General features: G+C 57.1%; 1 protein-coding gene across 1 annotated transcript in view; it reads left to right on the forward strand.

Moving 5' to 3' along the window:
- Positions 1–8,353: 8,353 nt before the first annotated feature.
- The window catches only part of PER2 (period circadian regulator 2), a 40,264-nt gene continuing 23,519 nt past the window's right edge, over positions 8,354–25,098 (forward strand). Inside the window, exons 1-6 of the mRNA XM_069542640.1 lie at positions 8,354–8,530; positions 17,600–17,846; positions 18,489–18,551; positions 19,479–19,633; positions 21,712–21,833; positions 22,833–23,034. Of these exons, the coding sequence (XP_069398741.1) occupies positions 17,617–17,846; positions 18,489–18,551; positions 19,479–19,633; positions 21,712–21,833; positions 22,833–23,034 (772 nt within the window). The 5' untranslated portion in view covers positions 8,354–8,530; positions 17,600–17,616. The remainder of the gene's footprint in view (positions 8,531–17,599; positions 17,847–18,488; positions 18,552–19,478; positions 19,634–21,711; positions 21,834–22,832; positions 23,035–25,098) is intronic.

Consider the following 25,098-nt stretch of genomic DNA (forward strand, 5'->3'; position numbering starts at 1 on the left):
AGGGAGTGTGTGTGGAGAAAGAGGGAGGAGAATGCAAGGGGAGGCGTTTCCATGGCGACCTCCACTTCCCCCTGAGCCACGTGGGACACACCAACCGGTCAGCAGGTTCGTGCGCTCAGCCCGTGAACCCCTCTGGGTGGCTGAGTGAAAAATCACACCTGGGATTTCTGCCCATCGGAGGGTGAGAAGTGAGGAACTGGCGAGCTGGCTCTCTCCTGTCCCTTGCCTCCTGCAGCCCACTGGACAAGTGCAAGGCCAGCTCAGCAGTCCCACCAGGACAGCAGATACCACGGTGACCTTTCTAGGGCACCATCTGGGCCCCCCAGGCCTGGGATCCCCACCCTTTACAGTGTAGATAACAAGCAGTCCACATTCCCTCCTAAAGGGAGAAGAGGGCCAGGGCCTCGGTCCCCATCTTCTGGTTTGAAGGACTCAGACAGGGTGCAGACAGGCCAGGCCGGGACTAGTCTGGCAGCGTGGACCCTACAGCCACCAGCATTCCCATCAGGAATGGCTTTCCATGTAGTCCGCACATGGCATGCCCGCCCTTAGCTTCACTCTCAAGGCCTTCAGCGGGGCAAGAAGCTTTGCTGGGTGGGCCACAGAGGTGAGGGTTATAGGCTCAGCTCTTCTGGGGACTTCTTGGCCCCCCGTCTTCCACCCGTCCCCTTTCTCCCAGTCATTGCATTCATCTCCCTTCACCGTCCCCCCGCCCCCATCCACACACTCTCTTTCCAAGAGTCCTTCCCTACTCCTGCCACGGGCACCTCCATCATTCTTTTTGATCTACAGCCTTCCACAGGTAGGGTTGGCCGGCCATCACTTCCCTACTTAGCACCTTTTGCTCCCAAGCCACAGCCACGTGGTTTGGGAGGTGGCAGGGCCTCACTCTCTCCCCTCCCCTTCCCAATCTCAGGCAGAGATCTGGGATGACTATTCCACCTCGGCACTGCCTCTGGCCTGGAGGACCAACGCCAAGGACATCCGCCCACTTGGAGGTCACATCACATCAAATCACTTGGCATTTTCTGACTCCAGAAGGCATAGTCAGGGGTTCTTTCTGGATTCTTGCAAGTTCCCTCAGGGAGCCCACAGCCTCGATGGGGTGTCCTAGTTGATCTCAAGGTCTCAGGAGCTCCCTCAGGTGGAGGGGGGCCTGTGCCAGACTTCCTTGAGCTCCTGCTCCAAGACACAGGTGGGAAGGCATGTCTGTGCAGACCACCGACTCCGGGGCAGGGGTCCTGGATTGGCCCCCTGCCCTCTGCTTTGCTCTGCAGCACCAGTGTTGGTTCTCATCGTGCAGACGAGCCCTTCCAGCTTCCTGAGAATCTGGGGTGCTGCTGACAGCCAGGCCAAGGGGACCCCATCTCTTTACTGAGCATCCACATAGATTCCCCCGATGCGTGGTCTTCTCCCTGCATCATGGGAAGCCTCAGTAGTGCCATGGGGTGGGCGCCTCCTATTTCCCCTTCCTCCTCCCTTGCAGCCCTTGACCTGTTGAGGAGGAGCTGGGAGATGGGCCCACAGCAGCCCTCTCTCCCTGAGGATCTCTTTCACAATGGGACCACTGTGTGCCCCAAGGCTGCTGCTGTCCACAGCTAAGACTGCCGGGCTCCTGCCTTGACAACTCAGCCAGGCGACCCGTCCCCATCGCCAGAAGGGATGTTGGCCATCCTGAGAGAGCAGTCCAGCCAGACCCCTTTGTTGCTTCCACAGAGGTTTAGTCTGGGCACTAGTGGAGTGTTTTCCACCCTGAGCACCAAGGAGAAGCAGGTGAGCAAAGACCAACATGGCAGGTAACGCAGGGTGAGTCGTGGCCCCAGTTTACAGATGAAAAACTTACAGGCAGAGGCTCAGCAGAAGGCAGGGTTCCTGACATCCAGGAGGGGCACTGTGGGTGGCATGGCTGTGTGGACCAGTGGTGGACAGGCGTCCACAGGCGAGACGCGCACTCCAGCCATCTGCACCCCCGACACCCCCACCACTGCGAGCCTCTCAGTATTTAAAGGGGGTTTAGGAGGGTGTGAAGAACTGACTCATTGGAAAAGACCCTGATGCTGGGAAAGATTGAAGGTGGGAGGAGAAGAGGACGACAGAGAACCAGATGGTTGGATGGCATCACTGACTCGATGGGCATGAGTTTGAGTAAGCTTCGGGAGTTGGTGATGGACAGGGAGGAATGGCGTGCTGCAGTCCTTGGGGTCGCAAAGAGTCGGACACAACTGAGTGACTGAACTGACCTGAACTAGGAGGGTTCAGGGGCCTGGCCAGCTGCAGCGTAGAGAGAGATTTGGGGCGGGGAAAACGTCCAGGGGACAAGAGGAACACTGGAGTTCGGACTTTGGCCGCCTGGTTCCCAGGCTCCGCAGGTGCAGGCACGGAGGGGATGGGATCGTTTTGCAAAGGCCGTCTCCTGTCTCTCCTCCTGGACACGAGACACAGCTCTGCGCAATTCCTTAGTGTGTCCTGATGTCGAAGGTGTCTTTGTAAAGGGACCATGTACCTCTGGACACATGCCCGTCAGAGATGAGAATGAAAGAGGGTGCGCCCGGAGCACTGCATGCGGCGAGCACGTGCTGGGTCACAGCTCGTCCGCGGGGCGGGAGACCTCCTGCGGTCCAGGCCAGCCGTGGATGTGGACCCACCTCAGCCTCCTGGAGGACCACACACCCTGCAGGGAGGGCCCTTCTTGGCCCCTAAAGTGCACAGGGCTCCCATTCCTAGGATAGGCATGTTTGGGATAGGCATGTTTGGGACAGGCATGTTTGGGGGGCGGGGTGCCAGCTTCAGCACCAACCCTGGCAATGCTGGCTGAGCCTGCCTTGGGACACACACCTGGCAGAGTGTGTTAAGGCAAGAGACTCTGTCTCAGGGCTCCTGGTCCAGTCCATGGCCCCGAACACCAGCTGGAGGGCATGCCCACCAAGGAGAGATTCTCCAAAGAAAGGGGCACCTTGGATATGCGAGGGTCACCACAGCCAAGGGGGCCTTGTGGGCAAGCTGTCTTTCTAGGGCCTTTCCAGGAGAGTGAGGGGTACCAGTGGTCCAGAAACTCTGTGAAGGGGCCTCAGGCTCCCAGACACCAGAAAACGTGACCCATACATCAGCCCTCAAAGTCTGGAGGCAAAAATCTGACAGGCAAACTCAACGTACCCACTGCCAGCTCCCCCACCTCACCTAGAGCACAACTTTCATCTCAGTTAAACCCTCAGTTACCTTTAACAGCCTCATGACCAGGAAGTTGAAAGTTTTAATCCTTTCTCACATGACACGATAGCAAACAGTTTTTTGGCTTCTGTTAAGAGCATGCCTTTTATTTGTGAAACAGATAGCAAGAGAATTCAGTGAGGTACACGTTTAATTATTGGGTTCCTCTAGCAAAAAGAAGAAACTGACAACATGAAACGGTGGAGTCTTGGGCACTAATTTTTTTTTTTATTCATTTAGGTTTTTTGTTTTAAGATACAATAATGAACCAAGCAGGTCTATACAGAGTGCTATATGGTACAGACAAAGTTATGGTGGTTTAAATTATCTGCAGATCTGCAAAAATAGATTAATTTGGGGAGACATTTTTAAGCAATAACAATTGCCATAGGTTAAATGTCATTGTGTCAGTGTATGATTTTAAAACACTCTCAGAGGAAATCCCCTGGTGGCCCATGGTTACGACTCCAGTCTTCTACTGCTGGGGGCTGTGGTTCAAGTCCTAGTCGGGGGACTAAGATCCCTCAAGCTGCGTAGCATGGCCAACAAGGGAAAAGAAAGCTCTCAGCAGACTATTAATATAATAACATTTACTTTAATGTAGAATAGTATTAATCAATAGTAATTTTAGTCATGTCCAACTCTTTGCGACCCTATGGACTGTAGCCCACCAGGCCCCTCTGTCCTTGGGACTCTCCAGGCAAGAACACTGGAGTGGGTAGCCATTCCTTTCCCCAGGGGATCTTCACAACCCAGGGATCAAACCCAGGTCTCCTGCATTACTGGCAGATTCTTTACCGTCTGAGTCACCAGGGAAGCCCAATAATTATATTAATAGTAATACAATAGAAAGACACTTTCTCTATACGACAAAAGACATCTACAGAGAACTAAACAACTGAGGCTCCCATCATAGTTCATGGAGAAACACTGAGCACTTTTTGTCCAGCTGGGAACTGGGCCAGGATGCCCACCATCACCACTTCCATCCGACTTTGTACGGAGGCCCTACCCTGTGCCGTCAGAACTGTGCCAGTGAGGGTGCCACTTGCAAGGGGACAATGCAGACGCAGAGGCCAGCTCTCCAGGCCAGGCAGCACTGTGCGGACACGCTCAGTCCTTTGCAGAGTCTCTTCTCGGGGCGAGGTGAAGGAAGACGGAGGCTGCGCACTCGTTGCGATAACTCAGTCTATGACTTTCAGGGAGGACTGTGAACAGTCACACACACACACGTGTGTCATGCACACGCAGCATAAACACGTGTCCCCAAAGGAAAGAAAACCTTCCCTGCATCTGTATTTAGTTTAAAAACCAAAAGCCCTTCTCAGTAGGTGGCCAGCACAATATAGACACCTTCCCTCCGCTGGCTCCCAGACCATCTTGCAGCCAGAGAGAAGTGCCAGCCCGCTGGTCACTGCTCGGTTCAGGAACCTTCCCAACCACAGGGGCGTGTGGGCCTTGCCTCACTCGTGTCTTCAGACCCTGGACAGAGCTGCCCACGAGCTTGGGTCCCACTTTGGGAGCTGGCTAAGGGTCTCCTAGACAGGAACTGCCTCAGTGCCCAGTGCCTGGCATGAGGGAGGCTGGAGAGGGAGGTTCAGGGTCCGAGTTCTCATCTCCAGGGTCCCTAAACCCAGGAAGGGGCTCTGCGAAGCCAGACAGGCCGACAGGGTCCCCTCCATCTGCCTAGAGAGGACATGAGAGCCACCCCCCCACACACACTCACAGACCTCATCCTTCTCTTCCCAGCTCATCCCTCAGCTCACCGGCTCACAAAGCACGGGATCCAGGACCAGAGAAGCAGTGCCCAGCGCGGTGCTCGGCCGCAGTAAACAGCTGGCTGACCGAGCGCAGCAGCGAGTGAGTGAACCAGCAAGTGTCCTGGCAGGGACACGGAGGCCCGGAGGCCCGGCGCAGAGGGCCCCTCCAGGTAGGGCCCAGGCTGAGTGGGCAGGGGTGCAGGACCGAGCAGCTGGGAGGTAGGGAGAAGGCTGAGACGAGAGGCCATCTCTTTCCACGTACAGCATTCCTCAGGCAGCTGGGACCCGGCTGCCACCCCCACACCCAGGTTCCTTCTTGCTCGCCTGCCCTCCTCCGGGGCCAAGAGTCCTGTGCGAGAGGTGACAGCTGATCCAAGCACATTTCCGGGTCAGGATAGACTGACCAGGAGAGGATATCTTCTGCCCTCCTCCTCCAACCTGAAAGCACACACACGCATTCACACGCACACACACATATGCTCACCCATCACCTTGGCTCTGGAAGTTACCACCCCGCAGCTGGCGCTGGGGTGGCTGTTTCCACCAGATCTATGCCATTCTCCTGGGACTCACAATCCATCTTATTTGAAATTGTCCCCAGACCTCCCTCATCTCCCCTCCTACGTTGCAAACTCCTTATAAGCAGAGGCTCCAATGAGATGCATCTTTGCACACCCACAATACTCAGGTGTCACCAAGTATTAGTGGAGTGAACGAACATTTCCAACAACAAGAATGAAGACAGGAGCCATGAGACACTGAACACAGATTCAGTTCCAAAGAGTTGTCAAGGTCCATAGTGTCTGATAATTCCTAAAAGAATGGATTTCACTTTTCACCAGATTTGTGGCTGGAAACCAAGATCATGACATCCAGTCCCATCACTTCATGGCAAATAGATGGGGAAACAACGGAAACAGTGACAGACTTTATATTCTTGGGCCCCCAAATCACTGCAGATGGTGACTGACGTGATGAAATTAAAAGACACTTGCTGCTTGGAAGAAAAGCTATAGACAACCTAGACCGCATATTAAAAAAGCAGAGATGTTACTTTGCAGACAAAGGTCAGTCTAGTCAAAGCTAATGGTTTTTCCAGTAGTCATTTGTGAGAGATGGACTGTGAAGAAATCTGAGGGCCAAAGAATTGATGCTTTTGAACTGTGGTATTGGAGAAGAATCTTGAGAGTCCCTTGGACTGCAAGGAGATCCAACCAGTCCATCCTAAAGGAAATCAGTTTGAATATTCATTGGAAGGACTGATGCTGAAGCTGAAACTCCAATACTTTGGCCACCTGAAGTGAAGAACTGACTCATTTTTTAAAAGACCCTGATGCTGGGAAAGATTGAAGGCAGGAGAAGAAAGGGACAACAGAGGATGAGATGGTTGGATGGCATCATTGACTCAATGGACATGAGTTTGAGCAAGCTCCAGGAGTTGGTGATGGACAGGGAAGCCTGGTGTGCTGCAGTCCATGGGGTCGCAAAGACTTGGACACGACTGAGCGACTGAACTGATGGGTGGAAACAGAAAAGGCTAAATTTAGATAGGAAATGACATTAGGCTGAAGCCTGGATATGGAGCAAGACACAAGAAAAGTTGAGCAGGAGGAGAATCTCTGTGTAATGTGAATGAGCTATCTGTTTTCTCTCACTTCCAGAACAAAGGAGCTTATCCTTGACGTCAACGTAGGTGAAGAAACAAAAGGCTCTGGGTGTGTGCAAGGTGCAGCTGGGCCTGGATTTGCTTGGCATTTGTGTAGGTTTATTCAGGAGGGGGCAGGGAATCGTAGTTGAGGTGTCAATATCAGACAGAAGCTGGCTGCCGCAGCTGGCCTGCCAGGACTTTTGTGGGAAGGACTGTCCTGATGAACTTGGTGTTGCCTCCCCCCCCCCAACCCCGGCTTTGCATCTGTGTCCGAGGAAGTTGCACACACACTTTGCCAAGGGCAGGGGAAATCCTCAATGTGTGTTTGGCTTCCGGAACTAGCAGCTTAGTCTACTTCAGGCCACCAGATCATGACTCTTCCTTCCTTCCCATCCTTGATCTACCAGTAGCACCCATGAAGAAGAATGTACAAGTGGAGGGAGATTCCACAGGCCCCCTCTGCACTTCCAAGTCCAAACAACCTTGCTTCCCACGTTGGACCATGCAATTTCAGAGCAGGGTGCAGCTGAGCTGCCTTGGAGCCTGCCTGTGTTCTGGGTCCCACCAGAAAGCCTTGGCCCTCTACCTTGTCTGAGAGGAAGTTCTGCTCTCCTGACACTTAAAAAAAATTTTTTGGCTATGCCATAAAGCATGTGGGATCTTAGTCCCCGACCAGGCATAGAACTTGAGCCCCATGCATTGGAAGCCGGAAGTCCTAACCACCGGATCACCAGGTAAGTCCCTCTCCTGACAGTTTATAGACAGAAGGCTTATTGAAGAGCAAATGGCCGCAGCCAAGGTGCTCAGAGTACAGAGCTCTCTCCCAGAGCCTGCTATACCGGGCTCATGTCTTTGTGGCTTCCGCCTTCGGAAAATCCTCCTTTTCCAAACGCCACTCTTCAAGCGCTGCCTCCTCCACGGAACCTCTGAGCACAACTCTTGCCCCGGTTAATTTCTGATCCACACCTCCCAGTTTAGTATTTGATTAAGTTCCCTTTTCATGAGATGGTCCTTTCTCCCGAATGACGCGATTTGGGGGCAGGGACAGCATCATTTATTTCTTTTTTGTACATCCCCTTAGTAACAAGGACCCTATTTGCTGAAACAAAACTTGCGACGCATAATCTGAAAAGTAAGAAAAGGCCACCTGGAAGCTACGTATCCTGACAGATCTGGGCTGGTGTTGGCCTCGGCTGCCTGGGTGGGCGTGCACCCGAAGCTCCAGCAGAGCCGCCCAGTCTGCAGCTAGCTATGAATGGATACGGAGAAAATGAATGAAAGGGAGTGAATGAAGAGGCTTGTGGTGGGGGGGGGGGGGGGAGCGGGGGACGTCTCTGGCCATGGTTCAAGGTTATGGTCTCTCGGGGTGGGCTTCAGCGAGGATTCGGCTCCCGGGGAGGGCCTGGCAGGGGTGCCCTGGAGCCCCACCCCGACCCGCGCCCAGCCCGCCCCTCGCCCCGCAGTGGTACGCGCCACTCCGAGCTCCCCGGGCCCTCGGATGCCCTTCGTCTTGAATGGAAGGCGCTGAGGCCGGAAGTGGAAGGGACCACTCCAGAGGACGAGGCGGGGGGGGCCACGGGCCCTCCGCGTCTTCATTGAGGAACCGAATAGGGGAACATGGAGTTCCATGTGCGTCTTATGTAAAGAGAGCGACGGACCCTGCGGCCAATGGACGCACAGGGCTCTCAGGCCCCGCCCCCAGTATGCAGATAAGGCGGCATCGCGGCCAATGGCGGGCGCCGGGGGCGGGCACGGAGAGCGGTCACGTTTTCCACTATGTGACAGCGGCGAGTCCGCGGCGGCGGCGGCGGCAGCGAACAGCCCTGAGGGATACACGCTGCTTTCCGCGGCGGCGGCGGCGGGGTCGGCGGACCGCGCACGGATCGTCCGGCGGACTGGTTAGGACGCGGCTCCGGTGAGTGCGCGCGGCGCGGCGGGCGTGGCGGGCCGGCCTGGGCGTAGACCGGCGTCTGGCCGCCTGGCTCTCTGGTTACGTAACCGCCGGCGGGACAGCCCTGGCCCCTGCCTCGGGGGGCGGGTGGTGGCCTGGGGTCTCCGCGGGCCGGCTCCGGGCGACGGCAGAGGATTCTCTAGTCCACAGAGATGCAATCTGAGGGTTTGCCGGGCTAGTTCACTCATCCTGAAACCGGCCTGGGGCGGGGGGCGGGGGGCGGGGGGGGGGTGCGTTATTCCCATTTTGCAGATCAAGAAACTGAGATCCAGAGAGGTCAGGCCTGTGTCTGAGGTCACAGAGCTACTGAGGGGCTGTACAGTGAGCTGTCCTTCTTAGATGATTTTCTTTTAGGAACCCTTCCTCTTCTCCCCTTCTTTCCCCCATCCCCCAAGGAGGGAAGCTGAGGAAGGCCAAGGCGACCAAGGGTCAGTGCCACAGCCTCTGGGAAGATGGAGGGCCCCTTGGGGAGCTGGCTTCCTGCTCTTGAAGACACAGAGCCAAGTCTCCAGATCGGGAAAGGCCACTGGTGGGCACTGGTCTAGGAGCCCTAGCTGGACAGCCCATGGGTCCCCTCGAGTGGATGAGCAGGACAAGACAGATGCTGGACTGAGCACAGATGCTCATCCCCTTTGCCCACCCTGGACCCTATGTGTTTATTCCCTCTCCTAGGTCTGGTAGAAGAAGGGGAGGGTCCTGGTTTGTGATAGCGCCATCACATTATCCTTCTGGGCTGGACTTTGGCTGCCAAGTCCTGGACAGGAACCAGTGTGTGGGTGGTGGGGAGGGAGGGCCCTGCTTACCCCTCCAGGAAGGCCAGGGTAAGGGATGACAACTCGGTTTCCAGGGCTTCCGTAACCTACACAGAAGAAACCGGTTGGGAAAGCTGATTCATACTCACAGAAAAACAGAGCTGGAAGGTACCCTGGAAGTCATCCAGGATAACCCCTTAGCTTGACAGATGAGGAAACTGAGGCCCAGCTGTCTGCGGGGCACAAAGCATGGCAGGGCCAAGCCCAGGCTCAGGGTGCCTGCAGGGCCTTTCCATCATCCTGAGGGTCTTCATCCGGGTCAGGATGAACTTCAGAAGTTCTTTGAAGGCCTGGGATGGGGTGTTGCTGAATCTTGAGTGAGCTGGAGTTTGGAGCCGAGGGCCCTCAGGTCCCCCAAACATTAAGAAGCCCAGCTCCGTGGCAGAAGCCCCTCCACGCATACTTTTCATCACCCACATCCAATACAGCAGGGCCACTGACCTCCTGTCTTGCTGCAAACGGGAGTCACCCAGCCCCTCCCACAGCTGGGGTTTGTGGTCCTGGGCTGGTGTGGCTAAGGAGGGAGCAGAGCTCTACCTGAAGGCTTTCCTTCGAAACTGAGTTTTAAATTCAAGGCTAATCACTTTTTGTCACGAATAAAGTGATTTTTTTTTTTCCTCAGAAAAAGTGATTAGTGGGTTGGGAAGATCCCTGGAGAACGAAAAAGCAACCCCCTCCAGTTTTCTTGCCTGGGAAATCCCACGGACAAAGGAGCCTGGAAGGCTACAGTCCATCAGGTCGCAAAAGAGTCCGCCACGACTCAGCGGCTAAACGACAAGCAATCACTTTTTGTAAAGCCTCTGAGTAAAAGGAGGAAAGGGACTCCTGTTTCTTCAGTGGAAGCAACGTGATATGCCAACAGGGATGGTGCCGTGGGTGTTGGCAGTTATCTGTCGCTGTCGTCTCGCTGCGATTCACTGGGCTTGCAGTGGGGGCTGGGCGCTGGAGGGAGCGGGGGGCTATCGCCTGCCGGGCCCTGGGCTGCTGCTCGGTGACCCAGAGCCCCCCACACCCGCGCCTCCAGGGCTCATCTGTGAGGCCGGGCTCAGGGTAGGTGATCTCTGAGGTCTGCTTTTCCATCTCTAGCTTTTATTTGTTTTGTTTTTTTTCCGTTCTTATTGGAGTATGGTTGCTTGGCAGTGTGTTCATGTCTGCCCTACAGCAAAGTGGATGAGCTGTTGTCATGTTCTCACTGAGTCATGTCTGACTCTGCGTACACACATATCCCCTTCCTGAGACCTCCGTCCCCTCTCAGTCACCACAGAACACTCTGGTGGCTTTCCCTCTGTTGCACAGTAGGTTCTGTTTGGTGGTCTAGAGACAGCCGTACGGAGTGGCATATATACGTCAGCCCCTCATCCCTAGCCTTTGGGGTTCTGTTCCTCTACAGACGATTCCCACAGGAGGGCTCCTGATTTGAGGGCACATAGTGTTACTCTGTGAGGCTTAGAAGGAAGCAGGGAAAGTTCCTCTCGTTTGTACTATTTCTCACCCACACTGAACTTTCAGAAAAATAACTGGTGGGCACGCCTCTGTTTTTAAATGATGATGTAATAACCTCACAGGGCCTCAACAAATCACAGGCTCTGGCAGGTCCCTGAGTTGCTGGCGGGACCGCTCAGCGTTCTGTCCAGAGAAAGCGTGCCACTGAGAACTACCGTATTCGGCAAAAACTAACTAGAAACGCACCCCTGCCGACAGCTCTGCAGACACTCAGCGCCCTGCGGAAGGCGGGCCGCCTGCCGACTGCGGAGAACCCCAGAAGGGGCCCGGCCCCGACTTCTGAGCTCTCCGTAGGCACCTCTGCAACAAGCTGGTTACTGCAGTTCCAAGTCTAGTGCGGATCAGAAGCAGTCAGTGAGCAGGCGAGCAGTGCAGGTTACGGACAGGCCAAGGCCACTGTGCTGTCAGAGGCAGTCAGGTCACAGACAGGCCAAGGCCACTGTGCTGTCAGAGGCGGACAGTTCGGAAGACGGAGGGGCCTCCGGCCGAGTGCTGCTCCCCAGCTCCTGAAGGCCTTGAGAGTCCTCGCCCCCTTCCTGAGAAGAATCGGAACAGCTGGGCTGGTCCCAGGCCCCTAGACGCTGAAGCCAGCCTTAAGCAAAAGCAAGAGGCTTTTGCGTTGTTTTAAATCCTGTGCTTCTTAAAGGTGGTGGAGCTAAGAGTGCCTGAGGGGTCTTAGGGAGGGGAACACGCCTCTCCCCAGCCACCTTCTCTTCCTTATTTGGACGGCTGCAGTCACATTTTCCTCGGTTACCAGCGGTTTCCATGGAGAGTGCCAGTGTTTATTCAGCAGGACAAACATTTTCTCCAGATTACAGCAGCCGGGCCTCGGGGAATTGGCTCCTGCCAGGAAGTAGCAACCGGGTTATAATATTTGGGGTTGTAGAATACGAGGGCTTGCAGAAACAAAGTACAGGCTGTGAGGTCCCTGTTACGTAAAGTTCAGAAACGGGGGGAATGAACCAGGCTGTGAGAACTCAGGCTCGTGGGGACCTGGGGTGGAAGTGGGGAGCAGGGGTGGGGATGGGGACCACCAAGGGCCCCTGGGGGCCAGCAGCGTCCTGCCCCTGGGGCTGGGGGCTCAGTTTGTGGACGCACAGCAAGGCGTCCCCGTCGGCAGGTGTCTCGTCTTTCATTTCAGCTGGTCTTCAGTGACTGAGCCTGCCCTGATTTCTGCTCTCTGCTTTCCACAGAGAAGGGCACGTCCCCCTCAGACCAGGGGTAGTGAGCTCAGGAAGCGTTTACCGTGCTGGCGGTGCTGGTAGAGGGCGGCGCTGGGGCTCAGGCTATGTTTTCGGTCCCGTTTCTTTCTACTGATTATTGTGGAAACTGTGAGTGTGTGCACGAAGGGAGGATGGGGAATGAAGGCCCTGGCCAGCGTCGGCAGGCTTCTGCTCCCTCCCACCTCCCTGCCAGCTTCCTCCTTGTCCCAAGTGCCGCGAAGCCAGCCCAGACGGTGATCTCACCATGGACGGCACTTTCTGAGTGTTCCTCTGTCCAGGCCCAGCAGCCCCGGCTACTGAAGACACGGTCAGGGGCCCGGGTCAAGGGTGTGAGCACAGCAACTTTCCTTCCGTCTGGCTGTTCCCCAGAGCAGCTGCCACGTGTGGACGTCTCAGAAGTGGCTGTGGCGGGTCTCTCGCAGCAGGTACCCGCCTGCCTTCTCCTTAGCCCCTCTGCAGCCAGGCGGTCCCTTCCTCCCCCGGGCCCCTGGGCTCATGAGGAATGCCCCCGTCCCCACGCTGCCCTGGTGGAAACACAGGCTTCCCGGGGCTTCCATGGAGCCCTGGCACGCTGGCGAGGGCGGGCGCTCAGTGGACGTCTGTGGAAACAGGAGGCAAAGTCTGCTTTGACAGGCACATTGGTTTTGCCAGCTTGGCAAAATGAGGTCAGTCGGTTAGAGCTGTCAGTGCTGAGCGACGCATTTTCTGGAATAATGAGGCTCGGACAGTTGCTCTGCTGTTTCCCGTTCCTGCCATGCTTGTCCTACGCTCTCAGGGGCTGGGACCCTAAAAACCAGGGCTTCTCCGAGGAGCTGGGTGACAAGCCCCGGGTGTGTGGGAACATGGTGTGCTGCGCCTCCTCCACGGGCGGCCAGAGACAGCACTCTTGACAATGAACTATCTCCTTTTAAAAAAAAAAACAAAACTGTTTTTTCTTACCCTGTCTCTCTTCCTCTAGTCATTGGCTGTGCTGTGCTGTGCCCAGTTGCTCAGCCCTGTCCGACTCTTCGCAACCCCAGGGACTGCAGCCCGCCAGGCTCCTCTGTCCATGGGATTCTCTGGGGAAGAATACTGGAGTGGGTTGCCTTGCCCTCCTCCAGGGGATCGTCCCAACCCAGGGATCAAACCCCGGTCTCCTGCATTGCAGGCAGACTCTTTACCATCTGAGCCACCAGGGAAGCTCCTAGGGACGGTAAAAGCCAGTCCTTGCTGGAGGCTCGCTGCATCCCATACACAGAACCGCTGTCCTTCAAGCCTCTAAGCAGCCAGTGGGTGGTGGGTGCTGCTGTGGCCCACCTTACAGATGGGGAAGCAGGGCCCCAGGACGTGGGGGACTTGCCCAGGACCGCAGTCAGGAAGTGGAGGAACCTGCCAGAGGTCCCACTGTCCAGGGTCTTCTCACTTAGCCCTCCACTGCCACCCCCTCCCCTTCAGAACTGACTCAGCAGAAAGGCCCCGCCTCGCTGCTTATCTGGGGAGGGCTGTGGGGGAGGCCGGTAGTGTCCAGGGAACCTGGGAAGCAAGCAAAGCACGGAGGAGCCCCTAACAGGTGTCCCAGCCCCGACCTTGCTCTGCCCTGTATCCCTGCTGACACGTGAGTCAGGCCTTGGTGCACTTTCCATCTCACGCAGAAAGCAGCCACGGCCTGGCTCTGACCGCGTGTCAGCCACCTGCCTTGCACCTGGCCCTCTGCCCCGACTCATCCGTCCTCCTCAGACCCGCCGGCCTCAGGACCCCTGCACTCGCCGTCCCCCTGGCCCATCCTCTCAGCCGCTTCAGTCTGTCTTGGTTTGGGTTCTCTTAAAAGGAGCGTGCAGGCTAAGCTTAAATGCTGGTCCTATACTGGGAGGTGTAATCCCAGGGCAGCTGAGGTGAGGGAGTGGGAAGTGCAGAAGAGACGACTGTGACACAGAGACACACACACGTGCACACACACACACACACGCACGATGACACCCTGCTTCACAGACACCCAGCTGGCCACTCAGCCCCTTGGGTCTCATTGAAAAAACTATCCGAAAGAAGATGAAGGAAGGATGCAGAGAAAAGGACAGTCTGTTCGAGGGAGGGATGCAGAGGCAGCACCGCCCTCGGGGGCCGTGGTCCCAGCTCACCCAGGGGCACACGCCCCCTCGGATCCAGCTGCCTCACCCAGCCCTTTGGCTGCAGCAGCGGGGGAAGCCGGGGCCCACCCCATGGTGACCTTGGCACTTCAAGGTCACACGTGTCTGGCAGAGACTCCTCGAGTGTGGGCCCCGCAGTGACCAGGCAGAAGTGAGGCCTGCAGGCTTGGGGGAGTGTGGCCGCGGGGTTCTGAGTGAGCACGGTCTGTTTTCTGCACTTGAAGGTGAGCTCCACGAGGGCAAGAAGGCCGTCCGTTCTCTGCGCTCGCCGGCCCCAGCGCTGTAGGCAGAGACGGGCCGGGGTCAGCCCTGCAGAGCGCCCCCTGTCCTCCTTACGGCGGGTCCCGCTGCTCCGTGGCCGTCCGTTTGCTCCCGGGTCTTCCCGCAGCAGTGAGCCTGGCTCCCATCCTTTCACTGGGTGCAGTCTCCCCTTGGCTTGTGCCTTCACACCGTGCACCAGGCCCTGGGCTACTGCTGGGAGGGACTCAGAACTCCCACGCCCCGGCCATCTCGGTGACAAGATGGGGGGCAAGGCCAGAGGGGACGCCACGCCCACAGGGCCGGGAGAGGGCAGAGCTGCTGGTGCGGCCGTCGGGCCAGCTGCCGGGCTGTGTGCTGCAGCAGGCACCAGGCCTCCGAGGTCAGAGCCCAGCCTGGGCCCGGGGGGTGGCTGCAGGGAGGTCCCGGGCCCCACCACGCTGGCGACCCCCGTGCAGAGCAGAGCCATGCTCTGTGCCCTGGGCAGAGAGGAGCTCAGCTGCCCCGCGTGGACCACAGTAGGGCCAGCTGAGGCTGGGCCCAGCCACGTGGGCCGGGTGGACACGATGCCAGTGGCTTCCTTGCCGGTGGTCCTTTCCGGGTCTTTCTTCCTATATACCCCACACTCACACGTCTCTTTGTGGATGGAGCAGCTTTCCAGGCGTGAGGAGGGGCCAGGCTGTAAGCGTGGCTGGACGTGTTCAGAGCCCCCGCTCCAGGAAGACTTTGCTGGTCCAACACAGGAGCCCTCCTGTTGGCCAGCCCAGGATGCTGCTGGCCTGCTCCCCCTTGGAAGCCTCATCCTTTGCATGTCTCCTCGTGTCTTAACGAGGTGGAGCATCTTCCCAGGTCAATAGCTCTTACCTGGGGCTTCTCTGTGTGGAAACAGCCTGTCCTTAGTCTTCGGTCTCTCTCTTCCCAGCCGTCAGCACCATTCATTCTTTGTCTCGTTAGCTAGAACCTCCCTGAATGTTGAAGCCCGACTGGTGGATGTGCCTGTTTGCTCCTGACTTTCGCAGCAGAGAGCTGGCGTTTGAGGTTCTCGTGATTCGGGACCGGTAAACAGCAGCTGTCTAAAACCACAGTCAGACGCTCTGACAGCCTTCCTCTGTGGCCCTGGCGGTCTCCTCTCAGCGTGCAGACTTTCTCTTCTGAAGATCTGACATCACAGCAGAGACGTCCAAGAGTAGCGTGACTTAGCGTCCTTCGCAGGAAAACTGTTTGCTTTTTCCATGGGTAGAATTTTCTTTTTCCTTGGAAACATCGTTTCATCAGGATGCAGCTGGGCTTCGACCCTTCTCACGTGATTTTGCCGGGCGCTCAGGGAGTCAGGCACATACAGATCTGTCTTCAGGATGCTTCCCTTGCACGTGTGTCTTTCTCTGTAGTTTCTATCTCATTGTTATGGTGTCTTTCGCAGAAACAGCTGTTATCTGCAGGTAAAAAAATGTGACTTTAATATCAGCCCTTTCCCGGGGCATGTTTAAAACATTTCGCACTCTCATCCTTTCCACTGCTGAGTCTAAACTTTATCTTTCTAATTCTCTGTTCTGATGTGACCCTTCACCTCAGTCTGCAGCTTTAGCTCGTCTGTCATCACGTGTTTCATTGAATCCATCGTTTCTTGATTTTGTTTGTGATACAGAACCGGTGATGCTGTCCTAAACGTGCTTGTTTCCTTGTGCCCTGGAGGTCGTATTTCTCGTCTCCATTGCACTCCTTTCCCAAAGCCGCGTGTTGGCTCCTTTCTGCTCACTGGTTCGGGAACCAGACGGGGTCTGATCAGCCCTGCTGTTTTTGTTTGCAAAGAGCGCTGTGGTTGGATTCTGCACAGGCCCCTCCTTGGGGAGGAGGGGGCCCTGAATCCAGCGCTGTCTCTTGCTGTGTGTGTGGCCTGGGCAAGTCACCGCCTGTTTTCCCAAGAATGGGATCCTGGTGCGCTGTGGACAGCGACCACGGGGGTTACCCGAGCCAGCGCGCACCACGCCCCCCGCCCTGTCTGCAGAGCCACGTCCGCCAGAGTCCTCTCCCTGCGGCCTCTCGTCCAGGCCCCCGAGCGCGGGAAAGCTGCAGGGGCACATTCTGCCTTCTGGGTGGGGGGGTCCACTGCCTGGGCCCGCCAGCTCTCCCGCCACTGCTCAGGGCCGAGGCTGGCCTCTGGGGACTGCATCTGTGTGTCCCCCCACCTTCTGGCTTCCTGACCGCCAAGGCCGGGAGGAGAGGGGAGCGGGGTTTATGCCCCCACCCCCAGGCCGCCCGTGGCCTGGCGCCGCTGCTGCGGTGGCCCCGCTGGCCCCTCCTGCCCCTCCAGGCCCAGGGGAGAGAACAGCCCCCACACACACCCCTGGTCGCCCCAGAGCTGCGCATCGTTTGCAGTTTCCTCAACCCTGACCACATCCACTCGTGCAGGGCCTCCATCCAACTCTCTGTGGGTCTGCAGGAGGGTCTGCGTCCTGCCGGGACCCTGGGGAGGCACCCTCCAGGGTCCTGCTTTCGCCCCATGACCTCTCAGTCTCCCCGTCCCTAGGCTTCCCGTGCAGCCCTCCGGCCCTGGGTCCTCACTGTCTTTACTCACCTGAGCCTACAACCAGTCAGTCTCTCTCCAGCACCCCTCCACCCACCTACCCCCCAAAGCCCCAAAGTGAAACTTTCTGTCCAAATAAACGAAGTTCCCAGAGTCTGCTGCTTCCGACCCGTCCGGGCTCTGCATGGACCCCACACAGTGTGGGCCCCACGCTGGCCTCATATGGACCTCCCGCCCCCGCCGCTATGAGGGCTCCCACCGCCCCGCCCTCTCCACGCAGTAACCCCCCTCCCGCAGCCTCATTTCCCCCTGAAGCCTCCCCACCCGCAGCCTGCTCTGGGTCTCCCGTAACTTGTGATGGCTGAGGTATCTGAACCCCGCTGCACCCCCATCCCGGGGAGGGCCATCAGCAAGGGGGTGTCCGGGGCTGTGGCGGCCCTCCCAGTTCAGGGCAGCTGGGGACCCAGGGCGCAGAAGCCACACTGCTGACCCTGTGTCCCCGAGCGAACCTGGAGGAGGGCTCCGGCAGGGCGTCCCTCCTGGCAGGCCGCCTGGCCCCGCGCGCCTGACCACAGTCTCTGTTCTGCCAGGTCTGCCCCGGAGCAGCATGGACGGCTGCGCCGACCACACGCCCAGCCCCAGCGACCCCTCCGAGGAGCCCGCGGAGCCCCGGGCCAGCCAAGCCACCCTCCTGGAGGACGTGGACATGAGCGGTGGCTCAAGCGGGAACGAGACCAGTGAGAACGGCTCGACGGGGCGGGACTCGCGGCACAGCGGCTGTGGAGACAGCGGCCAGGAGCCAGGGCTGCTGCTGGGGCCGCCGAGCGCACGCCAGGGGTGGGTGCGGCCGAGGCCCCGGAGGCGAGGCCAGGCCTTTGTTTTCTCAGTGTCTCATTCTGAGCTAGCGTGGGTGCTTTTGCAGTCTTTAAGTCATGATGATCAAGTGTCTTAGGACTTTTGAAAATCTCATTAACTCAGTTCTGTTGCTTAATCGTGTCCAACACTTTGCAACCCTTTGGACTGCAACACGCCAGGCCTCCCTGTCCATCACCAGCTCCTGGAGCTTGCTGAAACTCATGTCCATTGAGTCAGTGATACCATCCAACCATCTCATCCTCTCTCTTACTAACTTATTAACAACTGAACTCTCCTGAGGTCTGTCCTTCCTCATAATGGTGATATGGGTGTAGGACTGTGCTAGATTCATGATGAGATGACAAGATTGCGGGAGGCAGAAGAGTCAGGAAACCCTGAATGATGCTGAGTGGCTTGCAGAGCATGAACTTGCTACTCTAGCCTAGGATGTGTATCGCCCAGCACTTCCTTATCTGGCATCCAGAGGTTTTCCGTTCGTTTTCTCTTAACCTCGTGTTTTTCCTGACTTGCTGCGGTGTGGTCCAGCCTGTCATCCCTGGGTGGATGGGGAGGGCAGGGATGGACACACTCTTCTGAGTTTTGCATTTATTTTTGTTCTTTTAGTCCAGAAACCTTTGGCCTGATGATGGCGAAGTCTGAACACCACCTGTCCACCAGCGGGTGCAGGTAAGGCCAGTTGCCACTCCCTCCATTCAGGGCCTTCAGAGAGATAGAAAGGTTTGTCATGAGATGAGGTTGTGGGGTGATGTGACTATTTTCGAGCTTCTGTTGGAGCCCATCAGTCTGAGCAGCTGTCCCCTCTGTGAGTCCAGCCTTGTCCTTTCAGATGACTGGCCCCTCAGGCTGCTCCAAGCCCCTGATGGTGCCGCAGGCCTGCAGCTCCTCTGGCTCTGACTTGGCAGGCCTTGTCTGCATCTCAGACACGTACCTGGAGTGTTCCTGACCTCTCTATTTAGGTGTTTGTGACAAACATGTCCTTAATTTCATATTGACAGATGCTTTCCCATCACCACTGGGGCAAAATTCAGACCTCAGTCTCGGGCCTGGGGGCGCTATGCCATCACCCCCGAGGCCCAATCCCATCACTCTCTGGATCCTCTGTCTAAACAGCCTGTCTCCCTCTGCAAGTGCCCACATCCCTGTATCCTTGGATTTGAAGATCCTCCTTATACACTTGGTCTCCTCTCCTCTCTTCTCACTGTTCACATCTTTGTCCCAGGACGCCACCATGCTGTCCCCTGGGGTCTCTGTCACTCACTCCTTCTCTGTCTGAGACCCGAAGAAAGACAGGGCTCAGCAGTGGGGCAGGTTGGTCAGGTGGTGGGTGGACCAGTAGGCCTTGCTGGTAGAGAAGAGCCAGCAGGAAGGACGCTCTCCGCGTTCACCTGGGTAGAATACTGCTGCTCCCAGCACGGTTCCTCTCCCTACGAGGGACACAAGGCATGTCTGCAAGTTTTGGTTTCACAGCTGGCAGGGGCACCCCTGCATCCTGCATGCCCACCAAGAACACGCAGAGCGCAGTGTCCTCGCACCCCAGTGGGCACTTAGGGCAGGCGGCACTTAGGGTGATCGTGTCCTTCTTCAACCCCGCAGCAGCGAGCAGTCCACCAAAGCCGACGCCCACAGAGCGCTCATCAAAACCCTGAAGGAGCTGAAGGTCCACCTCCCCGCGGACAGGAAGCCCAAGGGGAAGGCCAGCACCTTGGAGACCCTTAAGTACGCCCTGAGGAGCGTGAAGCAAGTGAAAGGTAGGTGTTTGTTCCAACCTGTAGCAGTGAGTCTCAGATCTCCTCAGATCAGAGCTTAGACTCGGTTGATTTTCTGAAACGCAGTCCTGAAATAGCAGAAGGAAATCACAGAAGTCTGCTGAAATCGCAGCTGGTCGAAAGCCTCAGTTCATCAGAAGTTTTCTATTGTATGTGACTTTTAGAGGAAAGGAAAAAAAGCAGGTAGAAAACCAGCCAACAGAAGAAACCTGTTTATTAATACAAGATGGAGCTTTTGAGCCTTCTAGCGTGGGGTCCCGTCACGTTCCCGAGTGTCCAGTGCCTTCCTGGCTCTGGCCAGAAAGTGCTGACGTGCATGCAGGCTGGGGCCGTGAGTACCCCCCACACCTAACCCAGCCTGTCGCTGAGGGCTTGCCTTGAAAAAATCAGGTGAGGGGATACAAGGAGGATATTGCCTCATTTTTCTAAACGTGTGAGTTTCTGCTGTGGTTGTCTTTCCACCAGGAAGGCAGGCAGGTAGGCCCAGTGCCCATATCCACCCCAGGCAGTAGCGGCCCGCATGATTGGCATGCCGTTTCCCTCTGGGGGTCTGTTCGGATTTTATCACTCGATGGAAGAACACAGAAAGCTTTCAGAACAGCAGATTCGAAGGGTTTCCCTGGTGGCTCAGCAGTAGACAGTCCGCTTGCAACGCAGGAGACGCAGGGTCAATCCCTGGGTCGGGAAGATCCGCTGGAGGAGGGCATGGCAACCCACTCCAGTATTCTTGCCTGGAGAATCCCATGGACAGAGGAGCCTGGCGGGCTACAATCCTTAGGGTCGCAAAGAGTCTGGACTCAACTAAAGCGTCTGAGCATGCACACAGCAAAATCAGCTGAGGCGTTTACCTGAGACCACAGGTGCTGGACTCTTCACAGAGGCAGTGCGGGAATCCGCGAACAAGCACTGCAGGCTCCCGAACGCTCAGATGCCTTGCGTTTCAGTAAATCCCACATCCCATGAATGACTCCCAGTAGAGCTTAGTCTTCCTTCAGCAGCTCTGCAACCTGGCCTTCCACCGAGCCGGTGCCCCTGCCCTGGGTCTCAGGTAACCACAGGTGCCCCTGCCTCCAGGCAGGTAAGGAAAGCGTGACCTGGAAGAGGTGCCAGCATTTCTAGGGCACTGTTCTGCCTGCAGCCCACCCCCGGGAGCCCAGGCCCCGAATGCCGCGCCTGGGGCCCCTCTGGACGGCTCAGCCGCGGAAGCGGGCCGCCTGGGGCCCCTCTGGACAGCTCAGCCGCGGAAGCGGGCCGCCTGGGGCCCCTCTGGACAGCTCAGCCGTGGAAGCCGGCGCCTGGGGCCCCTCTGGACGGCTCAGCCGCGGAAGCCGGCGCCTGGGGCCCCTCTGGACGGCTCAGCCTCGGAAGCGGGCCGCCTGGGGCCCCTCTGGACGGCTCAGCCGCGGAAGCGGGCCGCCTGGGGCCCCTCTGGACAGCTCAGCCGTGGAAGCCGGCGCCTGGGGCCCCTCTGGACGGCTCAGCCGCGGAAGCGGGCCGCCTGGGGCCCCTCTGGACAGCTCAGCCGTGGAAGCCGGCGCCTGGGGCCCCTCTGGACGGCTCAGCCGCGGAAGCGGGCCGCCTGGGGCCCCTCTGGCAGAGTGGCTTTCTCACCCTGTGTGGTGTCCCAGGATGAGTGGCCAGCATCTTTCATTCTCTTGTGCACAGTTTGTTGCCTGGGCTGTCACGCCGGGTGTGTTTCTAAGAGTCGATTCTGTCCAGATGGGAGCGCCTGGCCACCGAGGGGGTGGGTACACGGGGCTGTCCCACTGTCCTGCCTGGAAGCAGCAGTGTGTCATAGCACCTCAAAGACAGGCCTGTGGGGGACGCGAGCTCAGGTGGACTGTGTGGTCGTGTTCCTGAGAAGCCTGGGAATGTTCCTGAGAGGTTCCTGAGAATGATTTTAAAAGTTCTGTAATCAAAGGCCGTCTGACTTTTCAGGGGAGAAACACCTGGACTTCTGTTTGTTCAGCCTTCACACTTCTCTGGTTCTGTGCCCACTTTCTCATGAGAAAGGCATGAGTTAAGCACTGAGCTGAGCCCTCCCTGTGGTCTCTCCACAGCCAGTGAGGAGTACTACCAGCTGCTGATGTCCAGCGAGAACCACCCTTGCGGCACCCACGTGCCCTCCTTCACCGTGCAGGAGATTGAGGGCGTCACCTCTGAGTTCATCGTGAAGAATGTGGTGAGCACCTGACCCAACCCGGGTCTTCGCCCAGAAAGCTCAGTCCACTGGCCAAGTCTCCCGAGGGGAGCCGGCCGAGCCCTGGCTTCATAGCAGCAGGGCCAGGAGTTTCAGGAAGTGGGTTCCTTCCTTAAGAAAACAGTGTAAGTCAGGGATTCAGAAGCAGCAGCCGTGTGCCAATTTGTGCTGCTCTCTGAGACTGACCCCTCACAGCCCAAGCGACTCCACCCCACATCAAGGGCGTGAGAGTGAGCCCCCAAGATGGGGGAGTGGGAGGGACACAAGTAGCCCATAGGTGGGGCCCACCCTGAGGTCTGGGAAGGGGGGTGAGTCGCCCCCAGTTCTCAGTCACCAGAGCAGACTTAAGGGCAGGTGGGGACCCCGAGGTCCCAGAAGCACAGCGGTGCTGGCCTGGAGAAGGAAGGGGCTCCTGACCCTCCCAGGCCACTCCTCCAGTGCCCCCACTGCAGCTTAACCCCAGGGGAGCCCCTTAACCCATGGGGAACCCCAGCCCCGAGCTCAGAGGGCCAGTTGGCCAGGAGAGCCTGGGTTTGGGCCAGGGCCCCAATGCCTCCAGCCCCCCAGGCAGCCCTGAGCCCTGGAGAGACATGCGCTGCAAAGGTTGACAGTCAGGGGGAGCAGGGGTGAGACCCCTGCCAACTCCTGGGTCACCTGGGCTAGCCGCCAGCAGTGCCATGCCCAAAGACAGGGCTGGGGACAGCTGCAGAGGGTTCCCGCAGCCGGGGTTCTGCTCGGCAGTGGAATCCCACGTGTTTTTCCAAACAGTATCCCATTGGGACCCCGTATGTGTAAGAGAAGAAGTCTGGTCACTGTGGTCCGAGCTGGGGAGAGGGGTCCGGAGGCCTCCCCGACCCTTCACTTGTCCTGCTCCCTGCCCATGCCTTGGCCCGATTCTGGGGGGACCCCGATCCCGGGGAGGGTGATCTGTCCAGTCCGCTCCTGCCCGGCCTCACCAGGGTCACATTCTCCGTGCCCCAGGATATGTTTGTGGCCGCTGTGTCCCTGGTGACCGGGAAGATCCTGTACATCTCTGACCAAGTGGCCTCCATCTTTCGCTGTAAGAGGGATGCCTTCTACAACGCCAAGTTTGTGGAGTTCTTGGCGCCCCATGACGTGAGCGTGTTCCACAGCTCCACCACGCCGTACAAGCTGCCGCCCTGGAGTGACCGCCGCCAAGCAGGTGAGGGCCCTTCTCCCAGGGCAGCACGGGGAGGACTCGGCCCAGCAGGCTGGGGGCCGGGCAGGGCGACCCCTGACGTGGGGCCACTGCCCACCTCCCCTCCACGTAACTCCGCTGCAGTCCCCCAGCGTGCCCTCCCAAAGGGGCTGGAGTGTCTGTGAAAGATTAAAGGTTGTTTGTTCAGAATAAATTTAGGACAAAAGTCTTTGTAGATTTCAGAAAGGGAAAACGGCTTTAGAAGATTTTAAGGGATGTCAGGTATCTTGGAAAGAAAGGTAATGGAAGCTGAAGTCTGGAGGCGAGGCTGCAGGGAGGGGAGAAAGACAGAGACACATCTGGAAGGCTTCCTGCAGGTGGTGTGGTGATGTTAGTGCGGAGGGGAAGCTCAGCACCTCCGCGAGGCTGCTCCGTGAACACAGACCACACCGTCCTCCCAGCTCAGACCCAGCTGGCTGTTGCGGGCTCTGCGGGCTCCGGGATGCACCACGGTGGCTGCGTCCCCAGGCCCCAGGGCTCCCAGCCCGCCCACTCTGCTCCTGGCCACGGGGCTCTCACGGTCAAGTGTCCTGCGTCCTTGTCCTGCAGTGTGTGTCCATCTGCGCCTAGACGGTCACTAGCCCCTCTGTGGGCTCTGAGTTCTCGAAGCTGAGATGGACCCGAAGAGGAGAAGCCCCAGGGAGTCAGGAGAGACGAGCAGGAAATGGACAGGACCAAGAGTGCTCCAGACAAGCTGGACCTTGGTCATGATCTCGACCAAGAGATCCCCCAAACTGGCTGTGTCCCCCAAAACTGACTCCTGTCCTTGGCTTCTAGATCAGGTCTCCACTCCCATCAAAATGCTCCTCTGCCCACATCCACCTCCGCCTGGATCTCAGGTCCCTCCATGCCGTGGGGCTCCCCTCCCCTGCTTCCAGGCAGTGAGGCCCTTACCACCGCTGTCAGAGCCCCAGTTCAGCAGCTGTTCCTCCCCGAGCCCAGACAGCCGGGGCCAGGGCACAGTTTGCTCTAAGGTTGACTCGCAACGAGGGGGATATGTGCTTCACGTTTCACGGGTCAAGCCGTCTGCTTTCACCTGAAGCCCCAGCCCAGGAACTGTGCAGCCAGATCGCTCAAGGCTGCTGCCAGCGTTAGGAGGACCACTCAGCTCTTGGTCATTGCAAGGAGGGAGCTCGCTCTGCATGTGGGCTCACAGCGTGAACGGGCACCGCCCCCCTGGGATGCCTGGGACTACATCTTTATCTGAACAGAAAATAAGGCCTTTCCAGGCCAGTAATTTCATATCATTTTCCCTAACCAGTAATTCTCTACTTTTCCTTATGTTTTGTTGGTGGTGGTGGTTTCTTTGTTTTGAGTAGAGGAAGCTTTATGAGAAAGACCAAAATCTAAGGTATCTTTTCTTAAATCGTGTTTATTATGAAAACACTGTTCTTTCATCTCTAATGAGATCACCCAGTTGAACTCATGTTATTACTAGACATTTAAATTCTAAGGTAAGGATTGATGTAAGCTGTGAAATGCCCTGAGTTGCTTCTATTACAAAACAATAGGATGTGAAAGACTAGAGACCTCGTCAAGAAAATGAGAGATACCAAGGGAACATTTCATGCGAAGATGGGCACAATAAAGGACAGAAATGGTCTGGACCTAACAGAAGCAGAGAATATTAAGAAGAGGTGGCAGAAATACACAGAAGAACTGTACAAAAAAGGTCTTAATGATGCAGATAACCACGATGGTGTGACCACTCTCCTAGAGCCAGATTTCCTGGAGTGTGAAGTCAAGTGGGCCTTAGGAAGCATCACTACGAAGAAAGCTAGTGGAGGTGATGGAATTCCAGTTGAGCTATTTCAAATCCTGAAAGATGATGCTGTGAAAGTGCTGCACTCAATATGCAAGCAAATTTGGAAAACTCAGCAGTGGCCGCAGGACTGGAAAAGGTCAGTTTTCATTCCAATCCCAAAGAAAGGCAATGCCAAAGAATGCTCAAACCACCTCACAATTGCACTCATTTCACATACTAGCAAGGTAATGTTCAAAATACTTCAAGTGAGGCTTCAAACGTAT

Source organism: Ovis canadensis, chromosome 1, assembly GCF_042477335.2.
Source record: "Ovis canadensis isolate MfBH-ARS-UI-01 breed Bighorn chromosome 1, ARS-UI_OviCan_v2, whole genome shotgun sequence".
Lineage (NCBI taxonomy): Eukaryota > Metazoa > Chordata > Mammalia > Artiodactyla > Bovidae > Ovis > Ovis canadensis.